This window comes from Crocodylus porosus, unplaced genomic scaffold (genome assembly GCF_001723895.1).
Source record: "Crocodylus porosus isolate Cpor-Errol unplaced genomic scaffold, CroPor_comp1, whole genome shotgun sequence".
Classification (NCBI taxonomy): Eukaryota; Metazoa; Chordata; order Crocodylia; family Crocodylidae; genus Crocodylus; species Crocodylus porosus.
The window spans coordinates 754,851-778,403 of NW_017728917.1; the positions used below are offsets into that span (position 1 = coordinate 754,851).

Below are 23,553 nucleotides of genomic sequence, written 5' to 3' on the forward strand. Positions count from 1 at the left end.
CAGGGGGTCCCCCATGGCCCCCTCCTTCAGCCTCCCCTCCCCCGCCCCTACTTGCCAGCTCCAAGTCCAGCTCCAGCTCCCTGTGGCAGTGAGCAGGGACCATCCAAATCATTAAAGCTCTCCGAATCTTTCCAAAGATTCGGAGAGCTTCGAATCGATTCAGACCTTTTTATTGTTCCCCTGATTTGATTCAGATATGGCAATTCAGCCACCAAATCAGGCCAAATCTCCTCCAAATTGAGTCAGCACCTGAAACTTTGCACAACCCTACTCTAAAGGGAGAAGTCAGTAAAGACAGCTAAAGGGAAGAAAGGGGAATATTAACAACGTACAAATCATTGCAACAGTCATATTCTTGTCGCAGGTTGTGGAAGCAGTGACTGTTTTGCTAGCAGGGTGGGGTCAGCTGTGCTAAGCTCCATCCCAAGTGGATAGCAAGAATTAGAAAAATGCAATTAGAAAATTGACAAAAGGCTTTTTAAAAAAAATAAAAACGAAGAAAGTGCTGCTAAATTATATTGCACTGGGAATAAGTTCCCATTACTTCTAGGAAATTTTCAGCATTACAGCCAACACTCCCTCTGTTTGCTTTCTCTCCAAGTTATTCTGCATTTGTTTGATTTCCAACAGCATAGAGTTTATTCTGTATATGTCGATGTAGATCATGATGCATATGTATAGATGTACATGTGGGTTTGCTGTTTGACTTTGTAGATCATGATGGGTCCACATCTGGGATCTCACAATATCTCTCTTCTTCTGCATTTAGTGGAGGTCTATAATTGTGCAACTGGAAGCACAGACTGTTCTCAGTGTCTGGGGAGGGAGGACCTGGGGCACCGCTGCACCTGGACCGAGAGCAGCTCCAGTTGCAGACTAAACACTGAATCCCTGCAGACCTCAAACACGTGCCCTGCGCCTGAGATTCAGAAGGTAAGACTTGAGCATACCCCCAGAAGCAATAGGGAGGTCAACAGCACCATGCATGTAGCATAACAAACAAGGCAGCCCTTCTTTTGGGAACTAAAGGGAGGGGCACTGATATGGGGACAGCTAAGAAACCCTACTTTATCTTTGACATGAGATAAAGTTGAGAACTGCATGAAAATACCACGCTAGCTACAAAAATCACCCAGCTGACATCCAATCCAGATCTTTTAGTGGGAAAAACAAACAAACCAAAACTTTGTCTCAGTCTCCAAGGCCATCCATTTTTTTTTTTATCAGTGAGGGGGGAGATCCAGGGATTCAGGCAAGGAAATTTTGCAGAATCAACCAGAGGATTCTTTATCTAGAAATTGTTGGTAGATCTGGTATAGATAAAATCATTACCTGCACTCACCTCTCCAGCCACACACTCACTGAGGTCTTATCACCATTCAGAATGACAGAATGACTTTTTTGCAGTGATGCTTTAAAGGTTGGTCCAAGGCCTAAATTTGGATTTCCCAGGTGGGGTGTCCTTGCATTTGAGCATTTGTTAGCAAAAGGAGACCAGCCTCTAAGCTCCACTCCTGATGCAGAGTCCCAGATAAGAAAGCACATGCAGGAAATCCTACAGCACACTTCATGGGAACACGGAAAACTCTGGAGACTAAAGATCCTATAGAAAACAGTAACAAAACCTGCCCAAACTGGCAAGCTCTGGGGCTGTTTATTCATGGGGAAGGAGTGTGAAAATATCTGTTCATATTTGAGCACTGTGGTTTGAATTCTCTGATTCCCAAAGCCCTTTCCATCCTGTCACTATCACAGGCACAACAGTGGGGAAGGAATGTTCTCTGATGAGCCTGCCTTACCCCAATGCGTATAAAATGTTATCAGCTCTGTGCCAAAAAATAATGGAAGCAAACCACAAGAATTCAGGTTACAGAATGTGACAGGCTTGTGAGGCTACGTCCCTAGCAAATATAAGACACTGAATCCAAATCCTCCGTCACTGAATCAAACAAGCTTTGCTTTAGGTTTCACAGAGTCATCCTCAGGAGAAGGAGGACCACAGCTACATAGAGAAGGGGCACGGAGCTTAGTAATGTAATATTATCAGACCTAACCAGCTTGGTGGAAGAAGGAGCCTCCATTCTTGACCTTCCCCTTTCTGGCTTACGTCATGTTGTGTTGGCAACAGCTCCAGCGAGCTGTGGCCTCTCCACATGCACTCAGAGGAAGGCTGATGTTACCAGGCAGCCTTTGCTGCCTTAATAAGTTTCAGTAAGTTTACTAAAATGAAAACAGCCCTTCCTGAATGTAAGGACTTAACTTGGCCCAATGAATAATGAAAGCCAAGTGCTCAAGCAGCTATAGTAATAGCAAACCAAGGCTGCAGTAAAATGGCACAAAGGCCTGCAGATCTAACACTGTCCCATCACAACTAAACAGGGTTAGTAATAGATGAGAAATCCCCAGGCATCAATTAGTTTGATTCAGTAGGAGGCAATCACTACTGGACCAGTGCTTCAATACTGGTGCCCTGGCCAGTGGCTAGCAGAGATATAACTGCTGTTACTTTTTTTTCTCCACTCTCTTTCCTCAATAGCTATGCAGTCGTAATGTCTCACCCCAGAGTCAGCTGCATTTCCCATGGTGTCTGACCTAATCTCTCTGGGCACCAAAGTAACTGCAGATGTGGGAACTCTTTGGGTTCCCACATCTCTGGCAGATGGAGCATGCTGAGGGTATGGCCTGTGTGGGTGAGATGAGGGTGTGAAAGGCAGCCTTTCTTCCCCAGAAGAAGAGGCTGAGTAGGGCGTGCGTGTGTGCTCACACACGGACATATGCGTGCGAGAACAGAAATGCATGGAGGAATCAAAGCAAAAGGTTTTCCTGTGGTCCTGCTGTAACCCATATCCCTTTCCCTGTGGCTCCTTGGCAGATTGAGCCCCTGAGCGGGCCCCTGGAAGGAGGAACTCTGCTCACAATACGAGGAAGGAACCTGGGCCGTAGGTTCAGCGATGTCATTCATGCTGTCAAGATAGGGGGTGTGAAATGCTTGCCACTCCAGGACAGATACATGGTCTCTGAGGAGTGAGTATGTCAACGTGTGCCACTGGAAAGCAAGGGATTGTGCCTAGGGCTTGTTTATTTCTCCCTTTGTCCAGCAAACCAGCTCCCCCCACCAGCCCTGCGCTGGGGAAATTGAATAGTGTGGGACACTGTCCCCCTCACAGTTATTTGGATCTGATCAGTGTTACCACCTCTGGGCAACTTTGCAACCCAGTGAGACAAGTCTGACTCCCCATTTTCTGCCTGGTGCCTGCATGACATGCACAAAAGCCTTCCCTGGAAGTGGGCCCTAGCTGGCCCCTTCTTAGCCACCGCTGCCGAGAACTGGGTGGGCCAAGGAGCCTGAATACCTCTGTGTCCCCCCAGCGATGGGTTAAGGCCTGTGGGTGGGACAGCATGGGAGACCTCACGCAGCTGCTGCCTGCATTGAACCTGCTCTGAGTCTATATGAAGAACTTTTCCCTGCAGAGCTGTCAGACCTTTCACCGGTGTTAAACTCACTTCATTGTTTTTAAGGACCTCCCTCTTATCACTGCCAGACAGGCTTGAGGGAAAAGCTGAGGTGATTGTCTCCAGGCTGATTGGGAGCAAAATCATCCCAAAAAGCTTAAGTAAAGCCTCCTGCCAACTTCCTACAGAGATGGCAATATTAGGCTGTGAAGAAGGGTCTTACAGAGCAGCAGGTCAAACCATCCAGAAGACCTGTGCTCAGAGGCACCAGCAGTCCAGCCATGCCTGAGTTACAGCAAACGAGGTTTTGTAACCCACTGTGGAAATAGCTGGACACTGCTATTAAAAAACTTGGCCCATGCTGTGAGTACGGCTCTATGCAAGAGCAGGTACTGACTAAACAACAGTGTGTTCTGGAGAGTGCTGAAGGAGGCTGAATATTTGTAAGAGCTTCTGTGTGACTAATGTTGTTAATTGAGCCTCTGGCTGTGTCTCTAGTTAGCTTTTCCTTAAAATATCCCTCCCTGGCAGTACTGTGGGGGCAGCTCCACTTGTGGTGGGATGGAAATTGTAGTGTAGATGGCATGCAGAAATCCTTCCCCACTCGGTTCCTTATCCTCCTTGAAGCACCTGTAGACAATGTGCTGGTAAAAAGGCAGGATACTGATCTGTGCAAGCACTGCTGTTGTTACTAGATGGCTTGCTGCTGGACTGGTGCTAGTGAAGTGGTGCAGGTTGTGAGGAGAAGCTCAGGGTCTCACCCAGATCTGCTGCCTGCCCGCCTGTGCTCTCAAAGGGTACTCCTTGCAGCTTGGACCCTCTCATTCTTCATCCTTCTCTTCCTTGCAGGATTGTGTGCCAGACTGGAGAAGCCCCAGATGTGTTCTCCGATGTGGTGACAGTTAACATGAGCAAAGAAGGGAAATCCAAGGAGCGATACACCTATGTGGTAAGTTGTCGTCCCAAAGAGAGCCTACATTCGCCCCTGCTGGAAATCTGATTCCACTCTGCACCATTGCAGAGAGCAAGGACATAGCTCGTGGTGTCGGCAGCACTGGGGCTGATTTCAGCTGCTCACTTTACAAGCCTAAGGTTAGGGCCCTCTATGCAATGCTTTGCACATCAGTATGTCCAAGTTATTTAGCGTGTGCAGTTTCGGTTTACTGTTTCAGCATCTTAAGGCGATGTCATCACCAGTGCGACGAGCTTGAAGGCCACCAGATAGCATTGTAAATGGACACGAGTCAGTGGGACATGGTTTGAACTTGTTCACAGGGGCATTTGTTGTCACTGCAAAGGCCCCATTGGTATAGGTTTGAGCCACAGTGACCCTGTCCAGTTTGAAGATGGTGGAGAAATGCCCAATAACAGCATGACCAGTTAAATTCTGGTTCACTGACTGTAGGGTCAGAGATGATGTGGTGATTGATTGGTGCTTGTGCTGGCCATTATTCATGCCATCTAGTAAGTAAGGAAATGTCAAAGGATTTTGAAAGGGTGAACCATATTGGGCGTCTTGATGGGAGCCAAGCTACTGGTGGGTGAAATATGTCCCAATGCACTGGCAGCATAGGATTTTCACGGAGTCTGGCTAGTAAGTTTACTTCAGCATTTATGCGGCCAGAGATGAGGGGGAGCAATGTTACTGAGGACTGGTAACCATGGGAGTCGAGTGGGGCACAATGTGCCAACCTGGACAGGCTTGCAAGGCAGGTGGATCAAAACCTGATGACATTCAACACAGAGATATGCAAGATGCTCCACCTCGGGAGAAAGAACCCACATCATACATATAGGCTTGGCAGTGCTACACTCACTAGCACCATGACCAAAAGAGACTTGGGAGTAACAATTGATCACAAGATGAACATGAGCCACCAATGCAACACTGCAGCTGGCAAAGCAAATAAAACTTTGGCTTGCATCTACCGATACATTTCAAACAAGAAGTCATCCTCCCGCTTTACACAGCCTTGATGAGGCCACAGCTGGAGTTCTGCATGCCATTCTGGGCTCCACACTTTAGAAAGGATGTGGAGAAGCTTGAGAGGGTCCAGAGGAGAGCCACGTGCATGATTAGAGGTCAAGAGAGCAGACCTTATGAGGAGAGGCTGAGAGGCATGGGACTCTTCAGTCTGGAGAAATGAAGGCTCAGGGGGGACTTGGTGGCAGCCTATAAGTATATCAGGGGTGGGATTCAGGAACTGGGAGAACATCTGTTCACCAGGGCATCCCAAGGGAAGCCAAGGTTCAACAGTCACAAACTGCTGGAAGACCATTTTAGACTGGACATAAGGAAAAACTTCTTTACTATCTGAGTCTCCAGAATAGACTCTCCCCAGAAGTGGTGCAAACACCTACTCTGGATACCTTCAAGGAATGCCTGGATGCTTATCTTGCTAGGATCATCTGATCCCAGCTGACTTCTGCCCTTTGGGCAGGGGGCTGGACCCAATGATCTCATGAGGTCCCTTCCAGCCCTAATGTCTATGAAATCTATGACATTATAGTATGCAGCTGGATGTCTGCTCATTTGCTGTGTGATGAACGAGCTCATACAGGGACACAGTATTCTGCAACTGAATAACACAGTGCAAGAGCAAATGAATGTAGCGTGGAAGCATTGACACCCCAAGTGGAGCCTGCAAGTTTGGCAAGTAAGTTATTCCTTGTTTTGATTTTTAAAGCAGCTTTCTGGAGATGTGATTTATAAGTTAAAATCTGATCAAAGGTGACTCCAAGATAATAAAATGGGTGGGCTTTGAATATCCCAGTGACAGTGGGGCACAGCCCCTAAAAAGATGTCCCTGGTGCATTACGCTCTGTAGTTGATTTGAGTTCCCTTCAAGGTCAGGAGCAAAGTGTATACTTTGGGATCCACTCCAGTCTGTGGAATCCAGCAACACTATCTCAAATCTAAAAATTCTAGCAGGGGAAAAGCCAGCTGAGTTACACCCATGTGATAGCGTAGGGCAGAGCAGTCTGCAAACACTAAAGAGACTTGGTGGCTTATTCTCCAGGGTTTGGGTTCCTAGAAAAGCATTAATCACCAGAAGTGTGGGCTGTAGTCCAGAAAATGTAGTCCACACTGGTGGCTGCTGGGTGATTGTGGTGGTGACAAAGAGGTGAAATGCAGGGGGTATGCTCTTTCTAAATGGTTTTTGGTTTGTGAGGACAAAACATAAGAGGAAACATCTGCCAAGGCATCACCACCAAAGAATGAAAGAAGATCACAGGCCCATGGCATGACCTGAAACTTTGCATCATGTTCCTAAACCTAGATAGGCTTGTGGCAAAGGCCACCTGTGCCATGAGAAGGCGGGGCGGGGGGGCGGGCTTTTCTGCTCCTCTCACACAGCAGGGCAGCTGTCTCATCATTGCCAAAGCAGCTACTTTCCCAGCAAGGTTTGGAGAACTGAACAAAAAATTGTGAAGGCTCAAGTCCTGAGGTTGGAACCTGAACATACCATTGGGTTAAACAAGCTCTTGAAGTGAAGCTGCAGGGTCTTAAATTGCTACTGTGTTCCACCCCAGAGGTAGCTGCATTGCAGAGTTAACTCGTGCAGTCCATCTCCATCAGGTCTCATCTCACATCTGCTGGTGTGAAGATGGAGAGGCTCCAATAATGTTACACCAGATAGACATGCCCCCAACCATTCCAGGGCTTTATGGCCATCATCTTAGTGAACAGAGTCGATTTTGCAAGAACTGCAATGCTAACAAACTGGAAATGAGACTCCAGAAGAGTCCAACTGTGTGCTAGAGGGGCTGGATGGACAGGAACACTCTCTATACTGTGTGTGGTATTGCGCATTTCAATGGGATAGGGGCTCAGGGCACAGGATGGCTGTCTACAGAGGCATTATTGAATCAGCAAAATAAATACTGTAGAAATGGAAGATGAACAGAAACACAGAAGGAAAATAATATAAAGGAACAGAATCCATTGCCTGTGTATGACAAGGACAAGGGTAACTAATAATAAGCATGTTGTGTAACTGGAATTGACAGCACTGTGAGATATGAAGCAGCTTAGCGGTATTTACTTCAATCAGCTCATGCGTTTTTTCTGAGCTACTGCAATGATTTCAGTAGGAGAGAGGTCTCCAATGCAGTTCATACACTACAACACTGCAAATTTTGTTCCTTGGGGATGTTGTTGCTATTTTATAAAGAATTGGAACCACAAAACACTGTATAAAGGGGCCTTGATTCATGTATTTGCCATGCCCTATGCTTATTGCTCAAGCCACAATAGGGAAGCTCTCCATGAGTACTTTATATGGCAGTCACATGGTAGCTAGGAACTGCATGAGTCATCAAAACCCCACGGATCTCAGTAAAATTTCTAATAGTCCACAAATTTAGATGATGCACTTGTTGATTTTTGTTGCTTTGGAAGATGGAGAAATCTAGCAAGGAGCAAAGTACCTCTGTGTCACCTTTACAGATTTGGGTTTGAATCCTGCTTAAGGGGAAATGATTTTGATATTGAGTTATCCATACCCAAGTGGGTGTCTTGCCAGATCTCAAAAATCTCAGGCTCCCTACTGGGGTTCCCCTCAAGAGGATTTGCAGCTGGGGTTCTGATTTATTCCATTCGTAGTTTCTGGAGCAGGATGGAAGCACATCTGAAGAGGTAGGTGCATGGAGGAGAACTCTGCTCTTCACATCATGGAGACATTTAACGTGGCTCTCACTCTCAGTAGCCTGTGTGCCAGCTATACCTCTGGCTGTGGGGCCCGTTAACTTCAGGCAGTTACGATAAACAACACAACATCTCGTGTGTCTGCGGGATATGTAGGTGAGCTAAGTATGGGTTACTGGGCTAAGAAACTATTGAAAACTTTCCTCTTCATGTTTTTTAGTTGCCTGTGGTACACTCCATAACTCCCAGTTTGGGGCCAAAAGCTGGAGGAACCAAAGTAACCATCACAGGGAATAACCTCAGTGTGGGATCTGAGCTCCGTGTCCTAGTCAACAACACCAGACAGTGCACAGATATCAGGTAAGTGGTGTCTCAAGGTCACCCATGAAGCTGTGAGCTGGCACTTAGGATCAGCTGTGGATGCACTAGTCAGCAGAACCAGTTAGTAGGAAGGATCGTGTTGTTCCAGCAATAGTGTGAAGAAAGAAGGGGTCTGTTGAGCCATCCAGATAGCCTGCAGAGTGCTATCTTCCTAAGGGTAATATCAAAATGTGCCCATTTGGTTCCCCTTGGCCCCATCCCAGGCATCGTGAGCAATCTTGTGCCTTCCTGTGGTGACACAGAACTGCCATGTTCCTGCCTGACAGAGATGTGGACTTTGTTCCCCTGGCTTAAATAGAGGAAGCTGGTGGGCCTAGTTATGACCGAGATGTGGTAGCTGGCTTCCAGGCAGGGAAAACCAATCCTCCCAGAGAGTTTATACAGCCCTCAAGGCTCTGTGGGTAGTTTTTGATTTCACCCACAGCCCCAGGAATAAGACATACCTGGGCTTTGTTTCCAGCTATACCAGAGATGCAGAGATCTCACTCAAATCACTTAGGCTTATTGTTTTTTAGTGTTCCCTTATTTTGAATGTGTAACTGCACTTCTTAGGAAGTCATTTTAAAAGCAGAGGAAAGGAATCCAACCAGACTACCGATGCAGCCTTGCTTTGATCTTGTTAGAGACTCCATCCTTTGCCCTCCCCACCCTGCTGCATTCCTGTCCCTCTATTGCATCTTGTGTCCTTTTAGATGCTCCTCAAGGCGAGGTTTCTGTGCTATTTACTGTATGACTGTCTCACCACCACCCCACGTACCATTTGGGGATGTGAGAATTATTATAAAGTTAGGTGCCTCCATTTGGAGGGAGCCATGATGTCTTCTTCCAAGTATTCCTCCCAGTTACTGGTTTAATCTTTCTGTGCCTTGGTCTGTTCACTTGTAAAATGCCGACAACACTTGCCTATCCCAGTACATTGCTGTTGCACGGTACCTTAAGAGCCTCAGCTGGAAAGTGCCTTGAAGTAAAGTATTTCCACTGTTAGGGCACTCCCTAAATCCAAAGCCATCGTCAAGCTGGAACAGCAATATGGGTCCTTGCTGCTTGCTTTGCCCAGATTCCAGTCTGGGAGCAGTCTCTGTTGCCTTGAGGATGTGCTCTGCATTTGCTCTGTCTCTCTCTTCCCAGTCGTACTGACGCCACCATCACCTGCATCATGCCAGCAGTGGAGCGCACAACAGCTGCCCGGGTCTGCGTCCAGTTTGAGAACAAGTCTTGCACAAATGATAACATCGTGTTCAAGTATGAGAAGAACCCAGTCATAACAGACATCACGCCAAAAAAGAGTCAGATCAGGTGAGGCACCTCCACTGGCAGAGAAGGCAGCACTTCCCAGGCATCCTTTGTGGGCTTCATTGAAGTGTGGCTGCAGAGGTGATTGTGGTGCCCATTGAAGAGTACAGGAAAGGTGCTGCCAGTTGCTGGTGGGTACGGGTACTTAAGCACCACTGCTTGGTAACCTATGCTCAAAAAGCTTAAGGAACAAAGGGTACTGCAGGCCACAACTAAGGTGCTGGAGCAGAGCAGCGGGGTGACCCAATGAGGGGAATGAAAGTGGATATCACAACTTGGGTGCAGTGGCCGAGCTGCTCGAGCTGGCACGCAGAGCAGTGAACACGACACTAACTAGTTTTTCTGAAATTTAGAAAGTCCAGTAAAGCTGAATAGCATCCTTTGTAACTTTACACCCTGTCTTTCCCTCAGTCTGCTGGGTGAATTAGAGAACTTCAGGTGGAGCCATGTATGTAGCTGTTGGGGATTCTCACCAGCCATGAAACTGCTGGGGATCCACTGAGATTGTAATTTTCTAGTTATTCAGCTCCTGGGCCGTGTTTCATTGCGACAACACATCGCTTTTGGTTTCATTGGTTTCCATGGAGCTCCCAAGCTCCTGTTCCTTTTGGATTTCTGTGTGAAATGTCTCTGTGGATTTCTCTCCTTCCATCTGAAAAGCCTGTGTCCCAGGAAAGAAATCTGAGAACCTAGCACCTGAGCCTCCTGACCCAATGCAACAAAGCTGCACCGTCAGGAAATCCATGTGCACTGTGGAGGCAAGGGCAGTCTGAGCCTGTCCACAGCCTACCAAAGAGGTACAAGTCTATAATCTGAAAGGCAATACCAAAGCTACAGGCTGTGGAAGAATGAGTGACAAAGGAGAGCAGAGACTCATCCAACCCTCCGCTCCTCACATAAAATTTTGTCACACTCTAGGCTATGCTGAATGGCAGTAACAGCATGTCCACACAGAGTGATAGTTGCAGAAAGAAACCACCAAAATGCTTCTCTTTCACTTTTAAACTGCTTTTCAGTGTACTTACTAGAAGATCAGAAACTTGAGAGCAGTCTTTTCTTCTGTTGCAGACACAGGTATCCGGGTTTTCCATTTGTTGCAGAAAAATGTGGATTTTCTCATTTGAAGGAAAAACCAGATTTTTCTCCTTTAAGGGAGAAATGTGGATTTTCCTTAAAGGAGAAAACTGCAGAAAACCATGGGTTTCCCCTTGCAGACTGGCAGTGTTCCAGCCTCCAAGGAGCTGCTTGGAGTTGAGGGGTGCAGGGGGAGGGCAGTTGGAGGTAGGCGGCAATGCGCACACACAAGTGGCCGGCATACAGCCAGGCAGGGTGGTGGGGGCAGCCCCAGCATCTGGATGCAGGTAAGTCTGTTGAGGGTGGGGGTTGGAGGGCCAGGGCTTGGGGACTGTCTGGGTGTGGGACATGTGAGTGTGTGTATGGCAAGGGTGTGTGGAAGGTATGGGTGTGTGATGGGGGGGTGCTTGCTGGTGCCAGGGGAAGGTGTGTTGATGCTGGGGCTGCAGTAGGGCAGGGAGCTATGGAGAGTTGCCTGGCCCTCCAGCCCCAGAAGGGATGGGGGGGCCTTTCAGGGGTGGTGGGGAGCTGTGTGGCTTAGCCAGCAGCACCAGGGCCGGTACCAAAGCTCACAGGGCCAGGGTCACTGGGAGATGCTGTCTGGCAGGGGTGGAGGGGCTGTGACAGGCCACTTGGTACAGCACAGGAGCCCCAGCCCAGGGTGGGGGGTGCCACAGGCATCCCCTCCTCCCTCCAGCCCATGCCAGGGTTGGTCCTCCTCTGCCATTGCCCACGCAAGTCAGAGCTGCTGCAGTCCACTGCACTCCAGGCTGGGCAGCATGGGGGAACTTGGGGGTCCCCTCCAGCAGGGCTGGGTGGGGAGGCAGAGGGCTGCGTGTCAGAAGTGAGGGGCATCGGCAGGGCTGGGGGGACTGTGGGTTAGGAATGAGGGGCACTGGCAGCACCAAGGGGCTGTGGGTTGGGATTGAAGGTCACTGGTAGGAATGGGGGGCCTGCAGACTGAGAGTGAGGGGCACCAGCATGGGCTGGGGGTGGGGGGATTGTGGGCTGTGAGTGAAGGGCACTGGCAGGGCCAAGGGGCTATGGCTTGGGAGTGAGGGGCAATGGTATGGGCAGGGGCAGGGCACTCGCATATCAGAGTTACTCAGCACCACAAAGTAGCAGGGGGACGGCCATAGCTGGACCCATGCTCTAATGTGTGAAGGGAGCAGGGGGACCTCTGATTTTCCATGATAAAAACAAAATCAAATGCCAAAATATATAGGTATTTAGAATTTATTTTATTATAATGACCGAGGCACTGGTAAACTTCCAAATTGCTTTAAAATAGTCAATATATCAATAAAACCTTGTGCTAAATTGCTTACGATATATATATATAGATATATAGATATAGTTATATATAGTGGTGTTTCATTTTAATCATGGAAAAATGCAGATTTTGGATGGTTTAATCAGCGAATCCAGGATTTTTTAATCGGCGAATATGCAATTTTTAAACAGAAGACGGATCCCTCCTTATAAGGCTTGTACTGTGCACAGTGGTTTGTTACTGGAGGGTTGCTTGTGAATTCTGTGCACACTAGTTCATTACTGCAGGTATCTGAGACTACACGTCATTAATTAGGAATTAGTTTGGCTTATGACATTGCTAACCTCATCAGCATTAGCAGGAATAAAGGTGTTTAAAATGAACTGTGGATCCTAAATGGTTTCACAAACACAGAAAACAATCGAGTCATTATCCACCTGAGTGTAGGAGGTCCACTGGATTAGCATGGCTAAAACACTCCAGCGTCCATAGCCAATAGCACATAAAGGAATGGTCTGGCCAGCATCGCACCCAGTTATCTCTGAGGCCGCGGCCCATCTGACTGTGCACCCATTTTCAGCTGTGCTGCCTGCGGGCAGCCTACGGCACAAGTCCAGAATGAAGCTGGAATTCATTCCTTTGGAGTTGTAGTGGGCCACTGAGGTCACTTGGCCACCAGTCCTCAGCTGCAGACCTGCATACTAACACCACACAAGGACTTAGAGCATCCTAAATACTCATGTAGAAGGGCCCTGGATACCATACTCCTGAATGTAATGACATCTCTCCAGTCCTCAGACTAGTTCCCTGATACACCACCTCATTAAAGCAAATACAGTTGGAGTGGGTAAGTGAAAGGCCCTGTGCAGACAGTGCAGAGCAAAGCTGGGAGGTTGTTGCTATTAACTGGAGGGGAAGAGCCACTTCTCCCTCCCCTCCCTCCCTCCCACCAGTAATGCGTGCAGCAGAGCCGTCTCGTTACTCCCTTTAATTGATTGCACATTGATGGTGCCACATTTCACATTCCAGAGGCATCGGGTCCAAAATGCAAAAGAATTTTTGCAGTTTTTTTCTAAATCAAAAAAGGGGTTTGGGAGGCGCAGGCTTTGTCTCAGTGCCTTGGGCTAGTTGGCTCCCTAAGTACTGAGCCCTTCATGGATGAACCAAGAGAATAAGTGCATGAGCTGGTGTCCAGCAAGTTGTAGGTTAACCCTTACATTGCCATTTCCCGGGAAGCCTGCTCCATTGAAACACTGGGAGGCACCTGGCACACGTACACCTTTTATCTGTCTATACCTGATAAGCCAAGCAAGTACACTTGCCCAGTCTATTCCTTGACCTGCCTAGCAGCAGAACAACTTCATTTATCTGCCTGTGCCTGGTTTCCCCAGCAACCTCTGGGCATATCAGTACCCTGCCAGGAGCACTCTCAAGATCGCTGTCAAGCATGCTCCCTACCAGCCTGCCCATTCCCACTGCTCATGTGCCAGACCTAGAGATACCGCAGCGAAGTACCCAAAGGGTGCCCAAACTACCCCTGTCAGCCACTTCAGAGGCAGAGATCTCTACTTCAGGACAATGGGAAGAGAAGCGCTCAGCATGGCTGAGCGGGTGGGCAGGGTGTGCCCCTGGTCAACGCTTTTGAGCATACCAAAGGCACACTAAAGGCAGGACTCATGCACCATCAGAGATAGCTACTCTCACATTCTCATCTGTTTTGTTTTCCTTCCATTTCTTTCAGTGGAGGTAGAATCATCACCCTGGAAGGAAATGGGTTTGGGATGGTTCAGAACGTGTCGATGGTGGTTCATGGCATTGGAAAAGAAAAAATGGTAAGCATCCTTCCTCACTGTCGCATTAGAAGAGGGTCTGGGTCTGCAGGCCTGGCTATAGGAGATATTCTGAATAGTGGTACACCTTGTACATGGTCCCTAACCCTCTCTGCTGATTGGGGTTGTAGCTAGGATGAATCTGTTATGATCCTTAGCTCAGGAGAGTGACAGACCTAATTTATGCCCACGCACAGTAATTATTATCATCTGTGATGTTTACAGTGCCATCACTTGCCTGGTTCATCAGGGTGCCTAGCTTTGTGATTGGCATGCACAGCTGCTTGTCAATCATGGCTAAGTAGAGCAGCCCTATCTGAGGTAGCCTCCCGCTAGGTAAAGGGGCCTGTCAGGACAGTTGCTATCATGTGGACGAGACTTGGGTGTATCCATGTTTGATCTGCACGCTTTTTCCTACTTTCAGAACTGTAAGGTTCACACCGACACTGTGATTACCTGCCCCTCTCCAGCTGCCTCCAACCTCACCACAGGAAGCAAGCCAGCACCTGTGGACTTCTACATCAATGAGCGCCTCTACGCCGATGACAGGCCAGCTCCTGACGAAGACATGTACCCCGAGGAGGCCCTGCACATCAGCAAATTCAGCCTGGAATACTATGCTGACCCTCAGTTCTTCACAGCCAGGAAGGAGAAGTGGATCAAACACCATCCCGGGGAGCCCCTGACTCTGGTTATACATGTAAGAGATTGACACTGATGGGGCCTCCTGACTTCTTGGCACTGAGACGTAGCCATGTCCTTGTAGGGAAGCTGTTCTACGGGCAGAGTGCCTAGACACCATGGCGATGAGCGCCTTATGAATGCAATCAGGGGAAGGGGTGAGGAGTGGATGTGGCTGGAATTAATTGGTGGCTGGCACGGGGAGGAAGAGAATTCACAGAAGAGGGGCCAGCTCATTCCTGAAGATAGTACTACAGTCTTCTCCTGAGCACATCAAAGAACTGGGAGTGTCCCTTCTTTCTAACTTCATGCATTCACCAACATGCTATCTAGGCACCATCTCCTTTATTCCTTTTCCTCCCCAATCCCTGTACATTTGCTACATACAAAGAGAGCAAATCAAAAGCAGCGTTTTCCAGGCTTCATCAGGGCATTTTTCCCCTCTACAACACATGCTGAGAAATGGTGAGGGACTGGAAACAGGACAATGGTGAGAGGGTGGGGCGACTGGAAGGGCTTGCAGAGCTGGAGAGGCAGCAGGAGATGCAGCACGAGGTACAGCAAGCGTAACCAGGGCTGTCTCTGAAAAGGCCAGTGCGTACAGGCCTAGCACTTTGGAGAACAACTAATTCATTTTGTCTTCCCAATTTTGTTTTTTTGGAACTAGAAAGAGTCTGACAACCTGGGCCTGGAAAGCAGCGAGTACCAAGTGAAAATTGGTCTCATTTCCTGTGAGATACAGATTGTTTCTGACAGAGTCATTCATTGCTCAGTCAATGAGTCGCTGAGCACCTCGGAAAGACAGCTGCCGGTGACGGTGAGTACTGGCCACCAGGAAGCAGTGAGCTTGCCAGGCAAGAATCCTCATTGTTTTAAACTGCATGCTTACCCTGACATCCTCAGGATTCACTGAACACCGGCCTGGCCAAATGTTCTAGGGAGTTTACAAAGACAAGTGCGAAGTGCTGCACCTGGGCAAAAAGAGCCACCAACACATTTACAGGCTGGGGGGTGACCTTCTCAGCAGCACAGCAGCAGAAAGAGAACTTGGAGTCATAGTTGACTTCAAGATGAACATGAGTCATCAGTGTGACGAAGTGATCAACAAGCCTAATCGCACTTTATCATGCATTAGCAGATGCATGGCGAACAGGTCCAGGGAGGTGATGCTTCCCCTCTATGTGGCACTGATCAGGCCGCAGTTGGAGTACTGCGTCTGGTTTTGGGCACCGCACTTCAAGAGGGATGCGGAGAATCATGAGAGGGTTCAGAGGAGGCCACCCATATGGTGAGAGGCCTGCAGGCAAAGCCCTACGAGGAGAGACTGAGGGACCTAGACCTCTTCAGCCTTCACAAGAGAAGGCTGAGATGTGATCTTGTGGCTGCCTATAAATTCATCAGGGGAGGGCAGCAGGGAATAGGAGATGCTCTATTTACTAGGGCACCCCCTGGAGCAACTAGGAACAATGGCCACAAATAGTCGGAGAGCAAATTTAGGTTGGACATTAGAAAGAACTTCTTCACAGCTAGGGTTGCCAGAATCTGGAAAGGGCTTCCAAGGGGGGTGGTGCTCGCCCCTAGCTTGGGGTCTTTAAGAGGAAGCTGCACATGCACCTGGGTGGGGTCGTCTGACCCCAGCGCTCTTTCCTGCCCAGGGCAGGAGGTTGGACTCGATGATCTACTGAGGTCCCTTCCGGCCCTAACATCTAATCTGCTGTCTTCTTCAGTGGCTGATGAGGATGGACTAATTGGAGGCTGTTTCCATCTCTCATTTCCTTTGGTGAAATACTGACTGGTGCTGCCCCCCCACCCCTTCAGTTGGAGTTAGTAGAGACGAAAACCACTCAGGATTTTGCCTAATGATTGTATGACATCAAAAACACTGAGAAAAGCAGCTGTTAGTCTGTGGGCGACTGAGCAGATCTAGTCGGATGCCTGTAGCTGGTCCTGCTGGGTTAGACTGAGAACCATGTGGCTTCACTCTACGTTGCAGAGGGAGATTCCTTGGTCCCAGCAGTTCAGGGTAAAATCCCATCGTTTTTGCTTGCTCATGTGACATGAATTTGGGGATTCCCAGTTCAGTTTCCAGTCTTAGTCATTGGGATCCCTTGTTACCAGTCTCAGCAGAGGAGCTGTGAAGAGCACAGAGACCTAAGCTATATTCTCCTCACTTGGACTGGGATCCTGGCAGTATCTCCGGGGGGTGGACTGCAGTGAGCACAGCACTAGGATGCTTGCAGCTGTAAATCTTACGGGCAATGAAATGGGTGCTTTTCCCCAACACTAATCTCACTTCTGTGCCTCTTCTCAGTCTCACGGATCTCAAGGATCAGGAACTCCTGATTGTTCCTGGGACGGTTTTCACTTACCAGTCTTCATGGCTTCTTTTATCCAGAGAGTCCCTAATTATGCTCCTTTGCTTTCAGTTTCTTTCTTTTCCTATCCAGTCCCTTGGCTTCTCAGAAGCCAGTCTAAAGCTGTTCGCAGTTGGAGACAATATCTCCATCTGTGTCAGTGGCCTGAGAACCTGTAGTCTCCATCCCAGCTGAGTCTTTTTCCAGTAAATGTGTTAATATTGAATTGGCAAGAACACGCAGCATGGGCAAAGAGTGAGAAGGTACAGAGGGATTTGAGGAATCTGTGGCCTGCTATTGCCCAGAAGCAGATTACCTCAGCAAAAATACCCATTGCTTCTATGGGGGAAGGTTTCTTATTCATTGTGCATACCCTTTGCACATGAAGCTCTGTTACAAAGACCCAAAACAAAAGCAGAAGTAACAACTCAAAATTTCCTAAGCCATTTTAATGGAAATACTAAAGGAGGAAATTCCTGTTTGGTTTTTTTTAATGAGAACTGAAAGCCTGGAGAAATCTTTTAAGTGGGCTTGTGATGAACAGCTTGCTAGATTTGGTTTTGACAGAAAACATTCTGGGTAATGCCCTAGAGATTCATAAGCAAACATAGTTTCCCAAGCAAAAGAGGACAACAACACTTTACTAAAATAACAGCTGGTTATGAACCATATACCAGCAATAGAGGTGCAAGCAGATAACCAACTTGTGTCCAGACCTGTATGCAGCTATTACACCTTCAGATGTGGGTTGAGTTATATGCTGCTCACTACTTCATATGCAACAAGTGCCTTTTAGCATATAAATTAATAGTACCTATTAATATTGGGCCAGATTTATAAAAAGGTCTGTGCCCAATTCCCATTACAAATGAGTCCATGCAAAATTTGCATCCAATCCATTACTGGTGTAGATGCTTCTGTGTGGATGATTAAATAGCAGAAATGCAGCTACAGTTGGGCATTAGCTATCTGAATGGTTGGATTTACCCCCCATAATTTGTTGTGAGGGCAACACATGGAAAGGCTGCGACCTGTTATGGGTAAAATTCTCTGATCCCAACGATCACTGAACTAATCTGCAAATCTTCCATTGACGTCAGTGGAAATTTCCCCAGATGGGACGAGAAGCCTGAGCGATGCATCCTCCATCAGCATTCTACAGCCCCACCATGTGGTAGAGTCAGGAAACTTTGCCGTTTAACCCTGACCTTAATTTCCTCTGACCCATAGACACACACCTATAAAACATCTATTGAATAGACATCTACCAAGAAACCCAAAGGCCTTTGGAGACCTTCAAACCTCCTTTTGTTTGTCACAGAATCATTTAAACGCTGAATCTAGGATTTATACTACCTGGCAATAATGCAAGATTGACTGATATAAAACCTCCAGAGTGTGCCCTGCAAATTCCTCTCTCCCCATAAGACATTTTTAGGCAAAATACAGGAAAATCCTCCCTACCGTGTGTACTGCTTCTTACTGCCTGACACTGGATAGGTTCATGGATGCATGCATGCACTAAAGCCTGTACATATGGTGTGTATATGTATAGGCAAGTGTAGGCATGTGAGCATGCACGCACTTGTATATCATAACAACCCTTGCCTTCTTTATTCATTTTCTTATTTAGATTATAAAAACTATAGCTAGCTGATGGTCCCTTTTCTGCCATCAACAACAGGGCTATTATATTACTCAGCATCATTTTACAGCACCAGGGTAGTAGCAAAATTGCTCCCATTGAAAATTACTGATTTCTGACGCACTTTGTACTGAAACATATATTATCTGAAAAGCTGCCTAGTGGTAGATTCAGGTTTGATAGGTAGGTAGAGGTCAACTCATGGCCAAGAGCAGGGAGCGAAGAGGAGTAATTGTGTAGCCCAGCATTATTGGTCAGAGGCATTATTGATGAGCATGGGAATCCTGCTACCTCCAAGGGTCACAGGGATGTGCAAGGAGCAGTGCTTTATGGTAGGAACAGTGTAAAATGCTCTTTTCCCCTCATAGTGCGTAGCTGGTGCCAAGGAGCAGGAGGAGGGCTCTGCCAGACCCAGTTCCCCCCTGTAATGTCAGCCTAAGACAGGGAGGAGTCTTTCTCTGCAGTTCTAGCAGATTGACTATGGCTACCTCCCAGGCAGAGCTGGCCCCATCCTTACAACGCTGCCCTACTTCTACATGCTACACAAGGCCCATTACTCATCATCCAGCCCATAGTCTGTATCCCATCCCTCAGCTACAGTGTGACTGAGACAGGAAGTTTTCAGTAGATCTTCACATCACCCCCTCTCCTGAAGCTCACTCCAGTTTCTGCTCTTGTTTCTATCTCGGTCCTAATTCCACTGGAGAAGTAAAACTCCCATTTCCAGAAGTGAAACCACCATGCACACTCAAGAGTTCCCATTGCCCTGATGAAGCTGTTTTCCTTTTGGCCCTCCATCCTCACCCACCCCCCAGGATCTCACAACCCTTCATAAAAAGTAATGAGTTAAACCTCACAGCTGCCTTGCAAGGTGCAAGGATGCTATTGTCCCCACTGCCCAAGGGGAGAAAACTGAGGTCTAGAGGGATTAGGGGTCACAGGATGCCACAGTGTCATAGGAAGTGTGAAGTACATGCCTGGGTTGGAGCTGTGGTCTCTTGACTCTCTGGTCGTATGTCTGAACCACAGTATGGCTGTTCCCCTAGTTAATAGTACAGTTATTGATTTTTCATTTCCCAGTTTAATTTTTTTCTTTCTGTGACTTTCAAGTCTCCTAACCCTGATATATGGTAGGGGCAGAGAGCACATTAGGCCTGGAGTTAAAGGGACACTGGCAAAGTGGGTGGTGGCTGAAGGCACTCTGCTAATAAAGGAGGAAGACATGGTACCCTGTATAATTGTAAGTTCTTTGGAACAGGAATTTCTTTAATTCTGTGACAGCAGGGAACATTTAGAGATGGTCTTTTAAGAGAGGAGGCCCTTTAATAAGGCATGTCCCTTGGACAAGGTTCACAGTATGGAGTGAATTAGCTAATGTGTCTGTGCCCCTGGCTTCTGTTGGGAAGGACCTAACCCTCACTTATCCTGAGATACTGGAGGGAGTTTCTCCATCCTGCATCTGGCACTAGCTGGCAGCCGTCAGCCTCAGTGGGGTATATATGTGTCGCTGGAAGCTGGCCAGATGGTGCAGCAGGCTTAGACTTACCCTGTCACACCAGCATACACTAGCACAACTGCAAAAGTGTTGTTTCCATTTTATGGTGCACATAAGAGGAACTGGGCCTATTCCATGCATGTAGAGCACCCTGCAGGCATTGGTAGTGATGGATACAGTGTCGGGCCCCTCGTGAAGACCGAGTACTGCTGAGACAACATGCGGTTAGCTCCCTTTTTTTTGGTGGGTATTTCCGCTGCATGGTCTGGTTCCTCTTGTGTTCCTAGCCACTTGTTAACTTACCACATGACCTCTTTCCTCCCTCTTCTTCCCTAGATCCAAGTGGGGAAGTTCAACCAGACAATTGCTATGCTGCACCTTGGGGGAGGCGAGACGGCCATCATCGTCTCCATAGTCATCTGCAGCGTCTTGCTGCTTGTGTCTGTTGTGGGTAAGGGAATGGAGAGTCCTGAACTCTTTGGCTGCATGGCAGTGTTCGCACACATGGGATAACTTGCCCACACAGCTTCATTTCAGAGCCGAAACCAAGCCCTATCTCTGTGAACTCTGGGCATCTTTTAAATCTTAAACCAGATCGAAATTCAACAAATGATTTCTCTTTTCATAATGGTCCAAGCCTGTACCCTGAATCTAAGTTCCCCAGAATTGTACCTGGATCTGAACCCAAGTTTAGTCTGAACCCTTTTCTAGTTCAGAGCCTCTTTCTCTATCCTCAAACACCTCATGGAGGTAAAGCTAGATATCTAACTGGGGGAAAGGAAAATGAAGAGAGCTAAGATCTGTTCACATCATAAGGATCGTAAGATTGGGTTCGCTGCTTCATATCTAGAGGAGACAATACAATCTACTAGCCTAGGCTATGTTCTCATTGGAAGCTGTTCAAAACAGCTGCGTCCTCTGGCCGGTTCATTTTTCTTTACCACATGCCCAGAATAACTGCAGGAAGAAAAGCATTGGGTCACAGTCAATGAGGTGTTCCCAATAAGGATTTCATTTATTTTTAATAAAAATTATTATATACAGTATTTATTAAAGAAACCACAGATCATTGGAAACATATTTCTGGAGGCCTAGGACCTCTTAATGGACACACACACATTATAAGACAGGTGTTACATCTCTTTACAGATATTTTTATTAATCAGCTGGAATGTATTAATGTATAGTAAGTCTTGCAATATAGGTAACTTTCAGACCTAAATTTGAGGACAGTTGTGGTGTGATCATTAGGTTCCAGCTGGCTTGACTTAAGTTGTGGACAATCAAAAGCTATCTGATCAGATTTCATAGTGGTTAAGCCAAAAACTTCCAATTTTTTATACATAAAGGTGCATTCCCCTTAGGGGCCCTCACCAGTTTAGGTTCAAGTGACCAAAGGACCCTTTGTTACTTCCCATCTGAAATCTCTTTTTCCCTCTCTCTTCCCCAGCCTTGTTTGTGTTTTGCACAAAGAGCCGCAGGGCAGAGCGCTACTGGCAAAAAACGCTGCTTCAAATGGAAGAAATGGAGTCCCAGATCCGTGAGGAAATCCGAAAGGGTGAGTAGCTTTGATCAGTGGTGCTATTAACAGGGTGCAGGAGAGGTGAAAGGGCACAGTGGGGGAGAGGTGACACCTTTCCAGGTTCTCAGGATCCTCAGCAAACTGAGTCATCTTTTACTGCAAAACTGAAATCAGAATCATTTGTAAGGGTCGGGGATGGGATAGGGTAGGGAAGGGCGTTCGCCTCACACACAAAGATGCGGATGTGAGATCCACCATGTATAATGATACTTAGCTGCAGCAGAGAGCTGCTAAAATAGGGGTGGGCAAAATATGGCCCATGGGCCAGATTCCTCCAGCCCATGGCAGGTCTCTCAGTCCCACCTGGCCCAGGTGCTGTGATGCATCTGGCTGCCCCCAGGCATGCAGCACGGCTCAGGTGGCTCCGTGGCTGGACTGCATTTCTAGGCAGCCCAGGCAGCCATGGCTCACTGGCTGCCAGCACTGGCCCCAGCCCCATGGTACTGGCAGGGAACTAACTACATATACAGCCTTGGCCCAGGGCTGACCCACCCTACGCCTGTGCCCACACCCACTCTGGACCTGCCCCAACTGGAGCAGATCAGCTCTGGAGCAGCTAGGACCCGTGCACAAAGCCCTGACCCTGACTTGCCTCAAGCCTGCTCCAGACCACCTGCCCACAGTGAGCAGCAGCAGCTGTGGTGGTGACTGGGCAGAAGCTTCTGCTGGGCATGGGGGAAAAACGTCCACCTCTCCCTCACCACCTCTAGGCCCTTCTTGCTCCAGCTGGACAGAGCCCATGTCCGGGCTGCCCTGCAGCTCCTCTCTGCTGCTGTCACCAATGCCTCTGGGCCACCCCAGTGGGGCAGCAGCTTCTGCCCAGCCACCACCATACATCATGGACAGGCAGGCCGGAGTGAGCATGGGAAGGGCTGGGGCTGGAGCTGTGCACACTGGTCTGGAGGTGGTCCATCCTGTCCAGAGTGGGTACCAGGTGGGCCAAGGCCAGGGCCAGGGCTGTGCACTGAGCTGCTGCTGGGCACGGACGGTGGTGGCAAAAAGGAGCTGCAGGTTGTATGGACCCCAGGTTGTTTGGGGTGGGTGGGGGTGTTGACTGACCCACAACAGTTCCCCAGAACTGTCTATGTGGCCTGTGGGCCCAAATAATTGCTTGCCTCTGTACTAGAAGTTCACATTAACAAACACTGATAGGCATCTCCTGTGAATCTCTGTAGAAGACACTGACCCTTTGTTCAGTAGGGCCAAACCCTCCAGGGCCTATCTATAGGGAATGGGAATCTTGGGTAAAAAGTGTAGGATTTAGGGCATAGTGCTAATGTGGAAGCCCTAAATACAGTCTGTTGCCCTGCACAAGGAAAACAGGGTGGGGAAGCAGAAAAGATGAGCTGCGGCATACATAAGCACTGGGCTTGTCAGTCACCTGCCCTGGCTGCTAGGCCCTGTGGGTCTCACAGTCTGCACCTCTCTTTGGATCAGGTTTTGCTGAACTCCAGACAGACATGACAGATCTAACCAAGGAGCTCAACCGCAGCCAGGGGATCCCGTTCCTGGAATACAAGCACTTTGTGACTCGGACCTTCTTCCCCAAAGTAAGAAAACATCAGTTGTCTCAGACACCCAGTCATTCCCATCCCTTTCCTAACCTTGAGAAAAGCTCACTGTAAAGCACAGCTTCTTCACTCTTGTATACCTAGGTGGCATTTATTTCAGACTCAGTCACCATCAGAATGGCAGCCACAGCATGAGTCCAGCCTGCTTGGTGCTTGGATGGGAAAGGGTGTTTAGATGCCACCCACCAAGCAGGGGACTATGTTGGGAGCACTGCACTAGAGCACACCACCCCTACTCCATACACACTTAACCCTCAAGCAGATGCAGCGTCAC

At 48.1% G+C, this 23,553-nt stretch overlaps 1 protein-coding gene across 1 annotated transcript in view; it reads left to right on the plus strand.

The window, feature by feature from the left end:
- Positions 1-23,553, plus strand: part of PLXND1 (plexin D1) — a gene marked incomplete at its 5' end in the record, with an annotated part of 117,830 nt that overhangs the window by 63,834 nt on the left and 30,443 nt on the right. Inside the window, 11 exons of the mRNA XM_019536986.1 lie at positions 770-933; positions 2,873-3,024; positions 4,303-4,402; positions 8,322-8,461; positions 9,611-9,778; positions 13,864-13,954; positions 14,376-14,651; positions 15,300-15,449; positions 20,463-20,577; positions 21,577-21,684; positions 23,146-23,258. Coding sequence (XP_019392531.1) covers positions 770-933; positions 2,873-3,024; positions 4,303-4,402; positions 8,322-8,461; positions 9,611-9,778; positions 13,864-13,954; positions 14,376-14,651; positions 15,300-15,449; positions 20,463-20,577; positions 21,577-21,684; positions 23,146-23,258 — 1,577 coding nt within the window. The remainder of the gene's footprint in view (positions 1-769; positions 934-2,872; positions 3,025-4,302; positions 4,403-8,321; positions 8,462-9,610; positions 9,779-13,863; positions 13,955-14,375; positions 14,652-15,299; positions 15,450-20,462; positions 20,578-21,576; positions 21,685-23,145; positions 23,259-23,553) is intronic.